Source organism: Talpa europaea (assembly GCF_964194135.1).
Source record: "Talpa europaea genome assembly, chromosome: 3".
NCBI lineage: Eukaryota > Metazoa > Chordata > Mammalia > Eulipotyphla > Talpidae > Talpa > Talpa europaea.
In genome coordinates, this window is record NC_140069.1 from 74,865,657 (window position 1) to 74,882,550 (window position 16,894).

Below are 16,894 nucleotides of genomic sequence, written 5' to 3' on the forward strand. Positions count from 1 at the left end.
CGAAGCTGCCCGCAGCCTCCGCAGCGCCGGTTCGATCCCCGGCTGCTCCCTGGCCTCCGGAGGAGGGTCCCACATGGCGCGCAGACCTCTCCTGCCGCCCGCTGCTCCCCTCAGCAGTGTACTTCGGTCCTTCTGCCTGCTCTGCTTCCCGCTCTGGCTCTGGTGAATTCTCTCACCCTCCCGCGCTTCTGACTGTACCCAGTGCTTGTATAAATAAAATAAATAAATAAATAAATCTTTAAAAAAATGAAATTATTTGCATATCATACATTTGACAGGGACTGATATTGAAGAACTACAAAAAAACTCATACAACACAACATAAGAAAAAAAAACCCCAATCAATAATGAGCAAGAGAGCTAATGAAACACTTCTCTAAAGAAGACATACAGAGGCAAAATAAAAAAGACAGAAAAAAAATGCTCATCACTTATCATCAGGGAAATGAATTCATCAAAATCACAAATGTGAATCAAAATCACAATTTGATACATTCTCATACCTGTATCATAGTCTGTATCAAAAAGGCTAGAAATTTCAAGTGTTTGTGAGGGTATAGAGACAAAGTAACCCTCCTACACTCTTGATAAGAATGTAGTCTGGTCCTGTCCCTATGGGAAACAGTAAGAGTGTTTCTCAAAATATTAAAAATAGATATGCCATACAATCCATCAATTCCACTCCCAAGTGTCCAAAGAACACAAAAACACTAATTTGAGGGGATATGCAATCTTGCATTCATTGCATCGCAATTTATAATAGACAAGTTATAACCTAAGTACTCAAGGATTATACCAAGTGAAATAAGTCAGAGGGAGAAAGACAAATACCAGGTTGTTTCGCTTACCTCTGGAATATAGAGAAACAAAACAAAGGATGAGGCAAAGCTGGACATTGGAGGTGCCTTGAAATTCTTGGGATAGAAGGAACATACCTTAATATGATAAAGGCCATATATGATAAGCCCATAGCCAATATTATTCTCAATAGTGAAAAGTTGAAAGACTTTCCTTTAAGATAAGGAACAAGGCAAGGATGTCCACTCTTCCACTGTTTTTCACTATAATTTTGGAAGTCCTAGCCAGAGCAATAAGACAAGAGAAAAACATTCAAGGAATTCAAATAGGGAAAGAAGAAGTAAAACTGTCACTTTGTAGACAATATGATAATATACATAGAGAACCCTAAAAACTCCACAGAAAAACTACCTAAAATAATAAACCAGTTTAGTAAAGTAGGATACAAAATCAACACACAAAAATCAGTAGCCTTCCTGTATGCAAGCAATTGATGTGAAGAAGAAGAAATTAAGAAAACCACAATTTACAATTGAAACAAAAAAAAATAAATACCTAGGAATAAACTTCACTAAGGAGGTGAGTGACCTATACAATATATATATATATATATATATATATATATATATATATAACATTGTTAAAAGAAATAGAAGACACAAAGAAATGGAAAGACATTGCCCTGCTCATGGATTGGAAGAAATAACATTATGAAAATGGCCATTCTGCCAAAAGCAATTTACAGATTCAATGCAATCCTGATAAAAATCTCAATGACATTCTTCAAAGAAATAGAACAAATATTGATGAAATTCCTATGGAGTCACAAAAAAACCTTGAATAGCCATAGCTCTCCTGAATAAAAAGGAGGAAAATGGAGCTCTCATACTCCAAACTATACTACAAAGCCATAATAATTAAAACAAAATTAAAACAGACAAGAATGGACAAGACACACAGACAAATGAAATCGAATAGAAAGCCCAGAAATAAAGCCACACATACATGGACAACTAATCTTTGACAAAGTAGCAAAAAATATGCAATGGAACAGGGACAGTTTGTTCAATAAATGGTGCTGAGAAAACTGGTCCACCACATGTAAAAGAGTGAAAGTAGATTACTACCTCACATCAAGCACAAAAATCAACTCAAAAATGGATAAAACCACAATGAAATATCACAATCCACCAGTGAGAATGGCACACATTAAAAAAGCAGGTAGCAATAAATGTTGGCAAAGATGTGGAGAAAAAGGAACTCTCCGACACTGCTGGTGGGAATGCAAACTGATCCAACTACTATGGAAAGCTGTGTGGAGGTTCCTTAGACTACTAAAAATGCTGTTACCATTTGACCCACAATTCCAGTCCTAGGAATCCACCCAAATGACACAAAAACATTAATTCAAAAGGATACCTGCACCTTATGTTTATTGCAACACTATTTTATAATAGATAAGCTATGAAAAGAGAAAGCAGTGGAGAGAGCCCAGTAAAGAGGGAAGATTCGCCTGGGGCTGGGAGGTCTACCAGCCTCCTGATCCCCCAGCCCCCTGCCTGTGGTGTACCTGCTTGCCACGCACTACATGTAAAAGCTCAATAAAAGCCTGAGAAAGCCACCAAGGGCTCCTGGACTCTCCTTTACCCATCTGTCAGATCATAGATACCTGCTCTGTGCCTTCCTGGCACTATACATCAGCACGAGGAGTCTCTTCAGCAATGTTGGTTGTATCTGGCATGATTTGGATTTGCAAAATATGTTCCGAAGGGGCTGACAATTTCTTCCCAGTTGCTATATTGAAGAGGATGGTGGAGGTATATTTAGATCAGCAGAGGAGCAGATGTTCCCGCAATGGTAATGAGCTTTCATTCCAGGGGTAAACAGGTACCACATGAGGATGCTTCTGAGGTTTGTCTGTGCTCAGAAGAGACTGTAAAACAATTATTGATGTCTACTGTGGGCAAGGAGTTCAGGAGTGGGCTACATATTTTCATTTGCTATGTCTTCAGTAGGTCCTTATTCTGGATCAAAACTATGGCTTCAGATTTAGAGCTGCAAGTTTATGTATCAGCAACGGTCTATCACACATGCTCCCTCTTTGAAATTCAAGGTGAGAGAGAGTGAGAGCTACTTTGTATTTAATGTTGATGATCTCTAATGAATTCATCACAATTTGGGCAATTTACAACTTGGTTTTGCTGACAGGAATAGTTTTTCACAGATTGTTTGAAAAGTGGCTGATCTCACCCCCCCTCCCAGATATAATTATAAATTTGAACAGATAGAATTAGGGCTTAAAAAACCAATGAAAGAGAATCTTGTTTTAGTTGGGGAATTATTTAGAAGTTAGAGAATCTTATGGAATCTTGTAAATAGTTAAAAAAAAAAAACCCAGCTGAGTGACAAGAGTGGGGACAGGGGACAGATGTCGTTAATGATATATTTGGCAGGGGTTGTGCCACTGCCAGGGATAAATTTGAGGAAGAAGAGTGTGTGGGAGAAGGAACCAGGCTAGCGAGTGAGTGGCCTCAGTGATTTAGATTTTTTAAAAATTAAATTTATTTTTTTAAAGATTTATTTCTTTTTGCATACAGGAGCTGGGGTGTAGGCCAGAGGTGTGGTGGGTGAGAGGATTCACCAGAGACACCAGAGGTGTAGGATGGTGAGAGGAGCAGAACAAGAAGACTGAAATACACTGCTGAGGGGAGCAGCAGGGAGACAGGGGAGGTCTGCTGCACCATGTGGGTCAGCTCCCTGGCCAGCAGGGGATTGCACTCATAGCGCAAGAATCAGAGGGAGTAAGACAGGGGTCTCTGGCTTTGTGAAGTGTGTTCAGACCTGGCACTGTTTTTCATGGTGTTTCCCCCTCCCTGGATGAGGCCCCTTTGCTAGATACTGTTAAATATTCCCACACTTTTCCCTCAGGGCACTTATTGCAGATGTCAGGAATACATTTGTGCAAATCTTTGAAGAATGTTCATCTTCCTGACTAGACTGTTAACTCTGTGAAGGCAGGGCTCATGGTATCTGTCCATCAGTCTTGCTTCCTGGTTCAGTGTCTGACAAACAGTAGGTGTTCAGATATATTTCTATCAAACGTATTTTAAAATATTTATTGAACAAACAAATGGGTTTTCCAACTATAGTCTGTGGTGTCACCAAGAATGGGTTCTTTTCCATAAAATGCATAGAAGGAGATATAGGCAAAACACTACATGACATGCACCTCAAAGACATCTTTACAGACACATCACCCAAAGCAGTGATATTGAAGGCAAAGATAAACAGCTGGGACTACATCAAATTAAAGAGCTTCTGCACAGCAAAAGAGGCAATAACCAAAACAAAGAGAGACCCCACTGACTAGGAGAACATTTTTGCACACAACACTAATGATAAAGGACTGATCACAAAAATCTACAAAGAGCTGATGAGACTCAACAACAACAAAGAAAATAATCCAGTCGAAAAATGGGCAGAAGAGCTAAAAAGAAACTTCTCTAAAGAGGAAATGCAAATGGCCAACAGGCATATGAAAAAATGTTCAACATCACTTGTAATCAGGGAAATGCAAATCAAAACTACAATGAGATACCATTTTACATCAGTGAGAATGGCACATATTAAAAAAGCTAGCAACAACAAATGTTGGCGAGGTTGTGGAGAAAAAGGAATTCTCCTGCATTGCTGGTGGGAGTGCAAACTGGTCCAACCACTATGGAGAGCTGTGTGGAGATTTCTGGACCTACTAAACACAGAGCTTCCATATGATCCAGCAATTCCACTCCTAGGTATTTACCCAAATAACACAGAAACATTAATTCAAAAGGGCACCTGCACCCCTATGTTTATAGCAGCACTGTTTACAATAGCTAAGCTTTGGAAACAGTCCAAATGCCCCAAAATAGATGACTGGATCAAGAAGATGTGGTACATATACACCATGGAATATTACTCAGCAATCAAAAAAGATAAACACATGCAGTTTGTAGCAACATGGATGGAGCTAGAAGGGATCATGCTCAGCGAAATAAGTCAGGAAGAAAAAGAAAAATACCAGATGGTCTCACTCATAGCAGGAATTTAGAAAACCTAAATAAGGGACCAGGAAAAAGACTAATTAATACAAAGTAAAAATCAAAATCAACAAGCAACTATAAACCAGAGACACGCTGGGGTGGGGGTGGGAAGGGGCAGTGAGAGGAAGGACTAGGGTCAAAATAAGGAGGGGTGCAATTGTATGGGGAATATAACCAAAATGAAAATGCATACATTGTGAAAAAAAATGAAAAATGATGTAAGAATTACATAAAATAAAATATTAGAAAAAAAGAATGGGTTCTTTTCATGGTTAAGTCAGAAACAAAGTACAGGCAATGGCTGAGGTCTCTGGAAGAGTATTTCTGCTTTGTTGTAGATGAATGAGATATTGGTACTTTCTTCTTCCCCTTTCATTTATATTATGCTTTATATTATATGATTTCCCAACAACACATAAAGCCAAATGCTTGGTCACACCATTAGTCTTTTTTTAAAAAAAGATTTATTTATTTATGCATACAAGAGCTGTGGTACAGGCCAGAGGGGTGAGAGGATTCACTAGAGACAGAGTGGGGAACAGAACAGGCAGACTGACTGAAATACAGTGCTGAGGGGAGCAGCGGGTGAGACAGGAAAGGTCTGCCTCGCCATGTGGGTTTGCTCTCTGGCAGCTGGGGATTGAACTCGTGCTGCAGAGGTTGCAGATTGTTTCACAGTGCGGTGCTTAACACCTTGTGGCTTAACACCTTGCGCCACCAGGGAGACCCCACGCTGTTAGTCTTTAGTTTCCCCTTTCACCATCTTTTCTTTGCTAGTGCACTGTTGATGTTTAAATCTGAGTCTTAGTTTTGGACATCTCTTGATTCTTAATTTACCCAGCTAATGGGATTATTTGTATCAAAATGTTTCAGAGATGATCCAGACTTGAAAACATCACAGAGGATTTGGTGGTTTTCCATTGCTTTACTTAATTTCATCTCTGCAGCATTTGACACTGTTGTCCACTTTAAAAAAAGACAAAAAACAAGTCTTAGATGTTAGATTATCATACTCTGGGCTCCCCTTGTACTTATCTGATCCTTTCTTCTTCTCTCTCTTCTTCTATTCCTTTAAAGCTGATGTTTTCCAAGATGACACATTCTTCGTTTCTTCCTGTACTCTGCATAGTTTCTCTTGATGTCTCAGTTGTTTTAGGCTACAGTGTATGTACTCATTGAGTCTTGGATACAACACTCTTGTCCTAAATTCTATTATTCCAGACCCAACGCTCTAGCTAACTTTCTAACTCTCATTAATTCCTATTTGTGTTTTGCTGTAGTCTTCTAAATGGCTTGTTTATGAAAGATGTTTCACAGTTCAGCTCAACCTTCATCTGCTACCAGCGTTTTGTCTTGGAAAAATAGAGTTAGGCTTACCATCCCCCTCTTTCAATATCTCTTATAGATTCCCAGGACTGCAGAATAAATCAGCACCATCATCCTGACTCTAAGTACTTATTGTGTGTGGAGAACTATTAGAACCATGTCATATATATTAACACTTCTAATTATAAAAATCAGCTTGGGTGTATTCTCATTTTACAGATGAGAAAACTGGCACCAAGCAGATGTACAATGTGCTCTAGACCACACAGAGACCAAGGCCAACTTCAGTTTGATTTGAGAGCTGTTCCATTACTGTCTTCAGCTTCCTATATGTTCTAGTCATAAAACAGTACACAAGACAGTGCTCAAATGAAGCCAAGAGGCAGCAAGTACTAAAGGACAGTGCCAAGGTGGGGGACAGGTCACTGTCTACAGATTCTCACCTATGCTCTGAAAATAGCAAAAACACTCAAACTTGGGGTGTAAATACATTGGGTTTCATTTAATAAATAGGAGATTGAGGAAACAAAAGAGATTTTAAGACTACAAATGGCAGGCTGTCTCCACAGTATCCTGTAGTCCCAAATGAAGGCCACTCCTGCAAGATGGTGCTGTCACATCAATGAGGCCCTGAAGTTGGTAGCACACTGGTGAGCAGTGGACCAGGATCCAGTTATGGCAGCAGTTGGAGGAGCCCACAGGTGGGGCTGCTGAGAAAACACTGCAATAGCCCACAGCAATAGTCTGAAGGCCAGATTGGACAGAATTGGATACTGGACCAGACAACAATGGAGATAACAGTGCTGGGAGGTGGTACCATACAACAAGAAGCAATAGGGAGGCCTTAAATGTGGCCAGACACAGAGTGCCAGTCACATGTCGGCAGCATTGCTTAGCAATGACCAGTGGTGCCAGTCACTACCAGTTACCATGAAGTGGTTACAGAGACACCACTGTCACAGCTGTTTGTCAGCTATTGGTGTGAACCAAAAGCCAACAGCAATTTAAGACACCGGGCCAAGACCAACAGTGCTTCTTGCATGCTATGTCAGAGGCAGGGCTGGAAGCATGTGCAACGATTGGGTCTTAGGTGTGAAGGTCTATGGAAGTGTGGAGGTATCTGAGTCCCAGGGAGGTCATGCCCTTGATCTTTCTTTGGAGACCATCTGCTGAACCCTTCTCTCGTTGGAGACCAGCTGCTGAATGGATCCCAAGCTGGCCCTGGCCTTCCTCATATCCTTTTCAGGGTCCCCCATCCTATGAGACTAACTGTACTGTTTTTCAATCCTCACTTTTTGATTGGTGCTGTTAAGTACCAATTAGCTCACTCTTATTTTCAATCTAATAATGAATTCAAGCCTTGACTAACAGCTGGAGAGCTCCAGCCTGATTGGTGCATTTATGATACTGGCACCAGTTTTAAAAAGGAAAATCCCTGAGCCTGCAGAGACTCAAGCTGCCCTGACCTCAGGGCAGGTTCATGGGCCTGTGGGCTCTGAGTGGCCTCAGTGGGGCTGGAGGCACACTCTACCCAGTGTCTCTTCAGTGGAGCCAGGTGTACCAATGTTGGGAAGGGGTGGAGCACTGTGACACAGGTCCCTGCTGCTCCACATTGGCCTGGCACCCTGCAGGCCTCTACTGCCTGGGGCTCCAGAGAGCAACAGTGCTAGAGCTGCCTCAGTGGGGCCCAACACTCCTCCCCAGGACCTGAACCAGGAGCTGTGGGACTTAGGGTCTCCTCCACTTTGAGAGCCACAAGACTGGCCTGCTCTGGGATGGGAAAACTCTATTGCTGCTGCCTGCTTTTGGAGTGGCCTGGGCTCTGGCTGCCAAGTCTTGGGGGGCTGCTTACAATGGGGGTGGCAGGTGGTGAAATGCACCCCTCAGCTTCTGCTTTCACAGAGGCCTACATATGCAGCTGCCACTCAACCTCCAGGCGATGCTGTTCAGGTAGCGGCCAAAATATAGGTACAGCTGTTTATGCCATGCCCTACACTACACACTGGGGGTCCACCTACAGTCACATGAATCTATCTCCTGTTTCTCAACACTCCGTCATCGTCACATCTCCCTGCCTTTGTGCCTGCCCCCCCTGCCTGGAATGTTGATAACCCATCATTTACCTGGTTAACTCTTACTCCTGCAGTAAGACTTGGTCCCAAACCATTTTCTCTGTGAGGACTCAAAACTCGCTGGACAAAGTGGGTCCCTCCCACCTCTGTGAATACTAAGCTTTGTGTGTACCTTTCCTGTTATGGAACATCCTTTGTTTTACTGAGCAGTGGTTTCTGTTTATTTATCTGTGTTTTCTACAGACAATGAGCTCCTTAAAATCCAGAAGTACTTATCTTTTATCCTTGTTTCTTATCATTTAACAAATTCTACACAATTAGTTATCAAAAAATGTTTGCTGGAGGAACCAATTAACCAGAGGTTCTGTGAGGTCAGAGGCTGCATCTTTTTTCTTTATTGCTATGTACCCACCATCTAGCATAACACCTAGGAAGTGCTTGATTGATAGCTGTGTGAAAAAATAAACTGCATTATTATGGTTTTAATGAAATGCAACCAAGCAGAACTTCTTATTTTTCACTCCCTGATTTGTAGGTAGCAATCTCAGCAGCAGCAAGTTGGGATCTCTTGGTGTTTAATACTATTTTTTCCTTTTTTATAATTAAGGGTCTTGGTTTCTTCTTGTCCTTGTTTAAAAAGTTGTCTGAAATTTTTTTGGATAAAGTAAAAAGATTCAAGCAAGTATTAATTTCACCATGCAGCTGAATAAGTGCTTGTAACAACTCAGCTAAAGGAAAAATAAAGATGGGCACATTGTACTGCTAACAAGTTATCTGAAAATTAAGACTCATAAAAACATATCCCTATTGAATTTTAGGCTACCATCTCTGTTTATAATTTAATATGTTCAATTTTTAGACTAGGGAGCTGTTTAGGTATCACCCATATTTGCTAAGAATATAACAAAGCTATTTGCTTTTTCCTAGGTATTGCTATATTAGAATTAGAGGAATTAGATATTTTGTAATTAAAAATTATTTTTTTCTTGATTGAGATCAAACAGAAAAAGGGTTATATGAAGAGGTGTCAGGGACCACACTGCCTGAGCATGGAGCCCTTACCTGCTGACCAGGCTTGATGGGCGAGAGTGTGATGCCCTGGGTGTTGATCACTGGCAGGATCTGGTTCCCAATGACCGTGGCAATGATCTGGCCCTGGGCATTTGTCAGGAGCTGGGGGGTGATAGGTTGCACTTGAAGGCCCTGTGTGCTGCTTGCTGTTTGGCTGGATGGTCCTGGATTCGGCATCAGAGGAATGGTTCCAATAATCTGCAAGAAATAGGTCCACAGGTGAGGCACTGGGTTCAGCTCTGGGCCGGCACATGCAGCATGCAACCATTCACGACCTGGTCTTAGTAGAAGACTCCCCGAGAGCAAATTCAGAATTGGGGAACAGATCTGAAGCTGTGGCTGTATTAGAAGGTGGCAGAAGGGCCTCCCTGGTGGAGCATGCAGTTGAGCGCAGCGCTGTGAAGCTGTCCACAGCCTCTGCAGGGCGGGTTTGAGCCCAGCCTGCCGGGGAGATACCCACATGGTGCGGCAGTGGGTATCACCCGCTGTTCCCCTCAGCCGTGTATTTCAGTCACTCTGCCTGTTCTGTTCCCCGCTCTGTCTCTGGGGAATCCTCTCACCCTCCTGCCCATCTGGCCTGTACCCCAGTTCTTGATAAATAAATAAATCTTTAAAAAAAAAAAAAGAAGGTGGCAGGAGATTGAGTACATGGGTACATGGGAATGAATGGGAAACACCTTATTTAAAAATAAAATCAAGCACCAGTGATGGCAGAAACATCTGATTCCTGCCAGGGCAGCACATCTTTCTCTCAGAACCAGATAGAGGAAGGACTTCCCATGGCATGCAAGGATGAGAAAGGCACCCCTTCCCCACTGGAGCTCCTCAAACACTGTGTTCCCTATGTCCTTCCTCTGCCTCAGTTCCCCTTTGCTGTCTCCATCTATTCTTCCCCTTATGAATATCCTGCTCTCCTCTGGGGTCAGGGTCATCTCCCTGATGCCCAGCGTGACTATGGGCTTCAGCAAATGGTGCCCATGTAGTTGAAAGCCTGGATTCTGGAGTCAGGGAGATGGGATTTCATTCCCAACCATGCCATCTACTAACTTTGCAATATTAGTCAAGGAGTCTAAGTTTTCTGAGTCTTGAGAAAATCAGAATCATAAACAAATGTTTGAAACCCCAAATAGTGGTAAAATGACTACTGAGGACTAATTAAATGATGTGTTATAAACTGTTGCTAGAGGCTAGACATCATGAGGTAGGTTGTAGGAAAGGCTTGTTTTTGTATCTAGAAGCTTCTGATTTCAATGAAGGGACTTCAGGGACTGCAGGAGAGACCTGGCTGGATCTAATAACCACACTAAGGAGAAAGGGAACACAGGCAGGCACAGGTATCTGTAAAATCTAGAAACATAGGCCACATTTGTATGTTGTTAGGGACAAGTTTAATCTGTGAAAATGAAGATAAGATCCATGTTTCTCAGTGCTGTGGACTCCCCTGGGGAGTTGTGAAGCCTATGGCTGGCTGTTTTTCTGTCCACACACCACAGGGTGGTGAAGCAGCTCTGTGAGACCGGTCATTTCCAGGGCCAATGTGCAGATTGAATTGTGGTGTTGTGGCCTGGGGGCCACCAAGGCATATTAGTATTTTTTCAGGAAGTACTTTAGTGTAAATGATTTCATTGCATTCCACTTTCCTGCAACAATCTATGAAGTGGATGGGAGTCCTTCTCCCGAGTAGAACATCAGACGTGTGAAGACTCAGCTGTCACTTGATGGAAGTTTGTCAGTGACAGATCCCCAAATGCTTTCTTTTCCATTTTTTCATCTGGCTCTTACCACATGGAGGACATAGAGGAGACCCACTCTTAGAAAAGACACTACATCGTGTTTACAATTTGCTACAGGACAAATAAGTAGCTTGCGAACTGAGTTTATAAGTGATTTTGCTTTCTGTTCCCCACAGCACCCCAAATAGGACTTTGAACATAATTTCTTGATAAATGTCTTTTGCATGAACAGTTTCTAGATTCAGAAACTACTGGGATTGCAGAATAACAGCAAGACCACACCATTCAGTAGCAAAGATCATGACAGAAATGCCATCCCCTCCCACCTGCAATCGGGCCCACTGCTTGCACCACAAAAGCTCCTGTGGGATGGGTCTAATGGAGGGGCTGTGTGAATATAAAGTATCAATGGCAGTTATCAATGGAGGCTGATAAAGGTCAAGTAATTACTGTGAGAGTGGTCAGCAGTCCCGCAGGGAGTTTACAGCGCTGCAGTCTCACTGAGCAAGCCTGCGGTGTCCATCCCGCAGCATCAGCAATGAGCAGGCTCCATCTGCACCAGCAAGGTCAGGAGGAGTCCACGTCAATAGAGCAGAGCGCATAAGTACTTTATTGATGAGTGTTCTTGCATTAAGCAGCTCAGGATTCAAGGGCTGTTCCTATGACCCTATAGGCAGTGTGGCGAGGCCTAGGAAGCAGGCACTGCCTTTTCTGGATATTCCCCCTTCCAACGGGTGCACTGTGAAATGTCCCCTCTTTCCACAATGCTCTGGGAAAACTCGGCGGCCTGTCCACCCATCCTGGCTTCCTCATGTCTTGGGGTCTGAGAAGCCCCACTCTCTCTGATTGGCTTGCGTTGAAAGCCTGTGGAAACTGGATTCATTTAGATAGCAGAGTTGTGGGTTCTATTTTAGGCGAGATGTCAGCAAGTTTAGGAGCTGGTGTATGTAGCCTGGGAGCAGGCTTCAGAGCGCTGCACAGGCCTGACAGCTACAGAGCATACCGTGAGGCAGAGAGAGGCATGCTCCCAAGAAGATTGACACCAGTCTGTGCTTGTCTCCCTGGTAATGAGACACTGACTGTTTTCTGGGTGAAAAGAAGAAGAAAGGCAAATGCAAACTACACACCAGCCTCTTAAGTACAATCTTGCTTCCCAACACTGCGATATTACTAAAACATGGAGCCACTTACGACCCTCACCATCTGCTCCGCTCTTCTTTCAAAGACCGTGGTGTTATTTACTGAGGGTAGGCAGCTCCAGTGGCAGAACCTGCGTGGTCTGGAATGGCACAAAAGGAGCTCTCGGATAAGGAGAGTTTGCTGCAAGGTATGGGGCAGGGCCACGGCAGTTCCAAAGTTGGAAGTAGTCACTGTGGTTATGTTTGTCATTTTCCCCCCTCTCTAAGAAAAATCAAAACTCAAAAAATCAAAAACTTGAAGTGCATCAAGGGGAATTTTCTAAGATTCCCTAATGTGTTACACTGTGCTTATTTTAACTTAACTCCCATTCATTGAAGTGTAGAGATGGTCACATAGTGTTGTCCGAACATTCTCAGATGTACCTATTTTGCTTAGACTAGGTCTGATTCCTCTCAGAGCTTCCAAGAGGTCACGAAAACTCTTCATTGAACTCTGACTTCAAAGAGATCACAACAGAAAATATGAGGGAAGCTGAGGCAGCAAATATGTGAAGCTCTTGGCACTCATAAAAGGCTGGAAATTTTACCTGTGGAAGTTCTATTTTAAATTAAAGATTTTTTGACATTCAGGAGAAGAGTGTTTGCATTCACACATATATCAATTGAATCAGTAATTTAAAGCAGGTTTGACATGGTGTGAGGGGATCTCTGATTTGAGGGCAAAGGTAGAAAGAGGATGCTTTTGAAATGCTTGCATTCCTAGGACTAGCCTTTGGAATTTAAATGTCAGGCTCCCAGAAATAAGGATTTGCTGCTAGGAGGAGTACAGATGGTAGGACATATCACTGATCATAGAAGGTCACTGGGCTGTGACTCCTGATGAAGGTGTAACTAAAAGAGACAAATCCCAGCTCTCCTACAATGTGGAAGATTCTGGCAGAGCAGCCAGTTATCTCCTAATATCTGCAGACCCTTCTCTATGCTAGGCACAGAATCAGGTGCTGTGGAGCAGGTCAAGAATATACAATCCGGGCAGGGGAGGGGGTGATAAGACAGGCAAATCTTATGCAATGATACTGATATCCAATGGAGAAATGATATGTGCTAAATGAGTGGCAAGTGTTGTCTAGTAAAAATGTATCTACTTGGTTGGTACTCAGAAGAATATTTGGAATGAAGGAGTGATTTCAGAGGACGAAGACAGGGATGGTTAGGAAAGTTTCACAGAAAGAATGGGGGCAGAGCAAATTTGCAAGTGGAGTGGGGGTTGGCCAGACAGAGAACAACAGTCTAAGCCTGTAGGTGAGAAACTTGGGGGAGGCTGAGTCAACTAGTTTGGAAACAAAAGAGAGTTGAGATAGTGGAGCAGTGACAGGCTAGCTTGGAAAGGGCAAATTCCATCCAGGCAAGGTGTTCCATGAGTGGGTTTTAAGGGGGTGTAGGAAGAAGGGCTGAAATGGAGCTATTTCAGGTGTGAATGTGACAGCATGGTTAGAATGGACTGGCGTGGCGAGACACTACAGACCAGGAGATTAGTTGCTAGGATGCTATTGTTGTCATCCGAGTGTGAAGCCAAATGCCTCAATGGATCCTTGACACAGGGATTGCTTGATTCGTTGACTTCCACCTCAATTCAAAAAGCACAGGTTACTCTATGCCTAGGTTGCAACATTAGAAAATTTCAAGTGAAGTTATTGCCCCATCAATCCCACAGCAAATAGCTCAGGCATTGTTTGCAATGATCCTCTATGTCTTTGCCCAGACTCTAACAGTAATGATTCATCTCTGATGAATGCTTTAACCAGAGTGAGGCCCATACAGGTATTGTAATGATAATTTGTGATCTGAAAGAATTCCAGCCTTTCTGACAGGGGACTTATTTGGTTGTTACTGCTCTTATCCACTTGCCTCTTTGCTTAGAGAAGTTAAGAGTATAAACCAGAACTGAGGAATAAAATCCATGCTGCAAAACCAACAAAAAAAATTGTTAAAACAACTACTAGTTTTTATTAGTATAACATATTCCTATTTCTGTAAGAATTTGTGTGACTTATACATACATAAACATGACTATTATTAATTCAGCAGCAATTATAATTTAAGTCATGATAAAAATGATCTTGTCATTGTAGCAAACCTCAGCAATTCAGGGCTATGCAACCCCTTTAGACCAGCAGGTTATTACGACAATGTCCATACAGACCTCAGTTGTGTTGAACTATTCGGTTAGAGCTGAATTCTGACTGATGGAGGATAACCTGCACTGAATGTATTCACTGCCAACATGGAGGTGTCATGAACAGCATTTGAGGGTGATATCACAGAAGCCATCTGATGGGTCACATGTCATAATAGTCTATGACATGCTGTAAAGTCTCTACAGAGAATGTGATTTCAGATGTCAAATTGACAAGTATTTTGTTGCACATATCTTTAGGAAAGGGAAACCTGATGATGCTGTAAATCGCTGACTTTCTCTGGTCTTTTAATCCACTAGCAGAGATGATTCTCTGCCAAATATTTGTGAAACCACAGCACATTTTGGTCAAGAGACTTTTGTTAACACTGGCATCACTTTGTCCATTTTTGAACAAAGAACTTATAACATATGAGAGTTGATGAGCTGGAGGTGAGCAATCACCAGAATGGATAGAGCCTGGATGCAGCCTTTTCTTCCTCTCTGGTCTGGCTATAGTCATTTCTTTCTCTTCCTCTATGGGATGATTTTGTCTTCTTCATATAATACACTCCTTCTGAATGCATTATGCTACCAGGTTTAAGGTTAAAATAGCAGTTATTTTGGCATCTTGATGAAGATACTCATTCCAAGAGGAGTCAAGAACACCATTATTTCTGAACAAAATTTGAGAATATCGCTGAGGTGTAATCTAGTGCCTTCTTGCATTTAGTTCTGTCCCAGATGGGGAACAAAAGAAGTGTGGATGGAGAGAGAGACTCTAGCAGAGAATCTGAACCAGAGAATAGTAAAAGCATGAGGATAATCAGATGAAGGAGTTCAGTTAGAGAAGACACTCAACTAGTAGAGTTAATCTTGCAGGCAATGCTATCAGTGGGATGCCACTTCCTAGACCTTTGATTCATTTATAATTCTCATAAAAAACTTATAAACAGGAGAATTATGGATATTAGAAGTTGATAATTGAGTAGTAATGCCTATAAGGTTCGGAAGTTCCAGGGTTCCAGAAGAAACAACACCATAATTGATGAATATTTATGTATTTATATGGGCATAAGGAATGGCAGTGTGCCCAAAGGTGGCATCATTAAAGTCGAGGATATGAGACAAATTATTTAAGACCAACTTGCAAGAAATGGAGGACACACTTCTTGAATGAGCAACTATGAGAAAGAATTTAAGGTGTACATTTTAATGGTTATTATGGGTATCGATTGATAAGTACCCCACTCTTGGGGATACATACTGGCTCAATGTTTTTCACTGTCAGAATTGAGATCTCTGCTGGGTGCTCTACTCTTGGGTTTCAACTTTAGAAACATTTGACAGACGAGAATAAAGAACTGGAGGTGTCATTAGTCACACAATGAGAAGGATAATTTGCATGAAAATTTATGTTGTAAAAACAGCCATAACAACAATAAAAACAATTCTCTTCCCTAAAAGCTTCTTAAGAGCCATTAAAGGTAATTCTCCTTAATAGAATTTAAGATGTATATAGTGAGTCCTCACTTAATGTCATCAATAGTTTCTTGGAAACTGTGACTTTAAGCAAAAATTACATACAATGAAACCAGTTTTACCATTGACTAATTGATGGAAACAGGAATTAATTTCCTGTACATATTTCTGGTCACAAAAAAAAAAAAATCATCACGCTTCTAAATAAAACCCCCAAACACTTCTGATATTAAACAATAATGTGTATTCATTCATTTTTTGACTTGTTTATTGCAGTTGAGGGCTGTAGGTGCTGGAGCTTCTCCTGGGGGCAGCAGGCCCAAGCCAGCCTCCTGGATGCACTGCCCTTCCCCTCAGGGCACTGCACTCGGGGGCACACACACTTCCGCAGACCATGACAATTAGGCCAGGCCAGTTCACCTAACCTGCACTTCTGGGGGAAGTGAGAGCCAACCTGAGTAAGGGGAGGAAGCCCATGCTGACCATTCTCACTTCCATGAGGAAGTGAGAAAGTGCAGTTCTGCACAGACAGGGACTCCCACCATCAATCCTTTCTTTCTTTTTTTTTTCCTTCTCATCAGGGTTCTGGAGAAATGATACTGACCAAAACGACAAAGGATCTGCTCTATAGAAGAAAAACTGTCTCCACTGCCTAGGTTCAAACCCAGGCTTTGCCGCTGACTAGTGGAAGATTTTTTGGTAAATTAAAAATTACTCTATTTTTAAGAATCTCCCTCTATAAAATGGGAATAATGTCATTTCATAAGGTTATTTTAAGGACTAAAATTGCTACACTCCCACTGACAGCAGGACAAGAATATGTGAGCATTTCCCTGGTTATGTATGCAAAGTACCCAGCACAGTGCTTTACCAACCAAATGAGTGTTCAATAAATGTTTGCTCATAACTTCATTTTGCTTATATGCTTGTGTAGTAACTCCTAGGCATTTGCATTAAGTTGCAATTGCTGTTTTGAATTTTCTGAATATTACATTTTCAGAATGAAAATAATTTA

At 41.9% G+C, this 16,894-nt stretch overlaps 1 protein-coding gene across 2 annotated transcripts in view; it reads right to left on the reverse strand.

Moving 5' to 3' along the window:
• The window catches only part of POU6F2 (POU class 6 homeobox 2), a gene marked incomplete at its 5' end in the record, with an annotated part of 515,308 nt that overhangs the window by 22,111 nt on the left and 476,303 nt on the right, over positions 1 to 16,894 (reverse strand). For both annotated transcript variants that reach the window (XM_084230459.1, XM_084230460.1), the window contains one exon: positions 9,341 to 9,547. In XM_084230459.1, the coding sequence (XP_084086585.1) occupies positions 9,341 to 9,547 (207 nt within the window). The remainder of the gene's footprint in view (positions 1 to 9,340; positions 9,548 to 16,894) is intronic.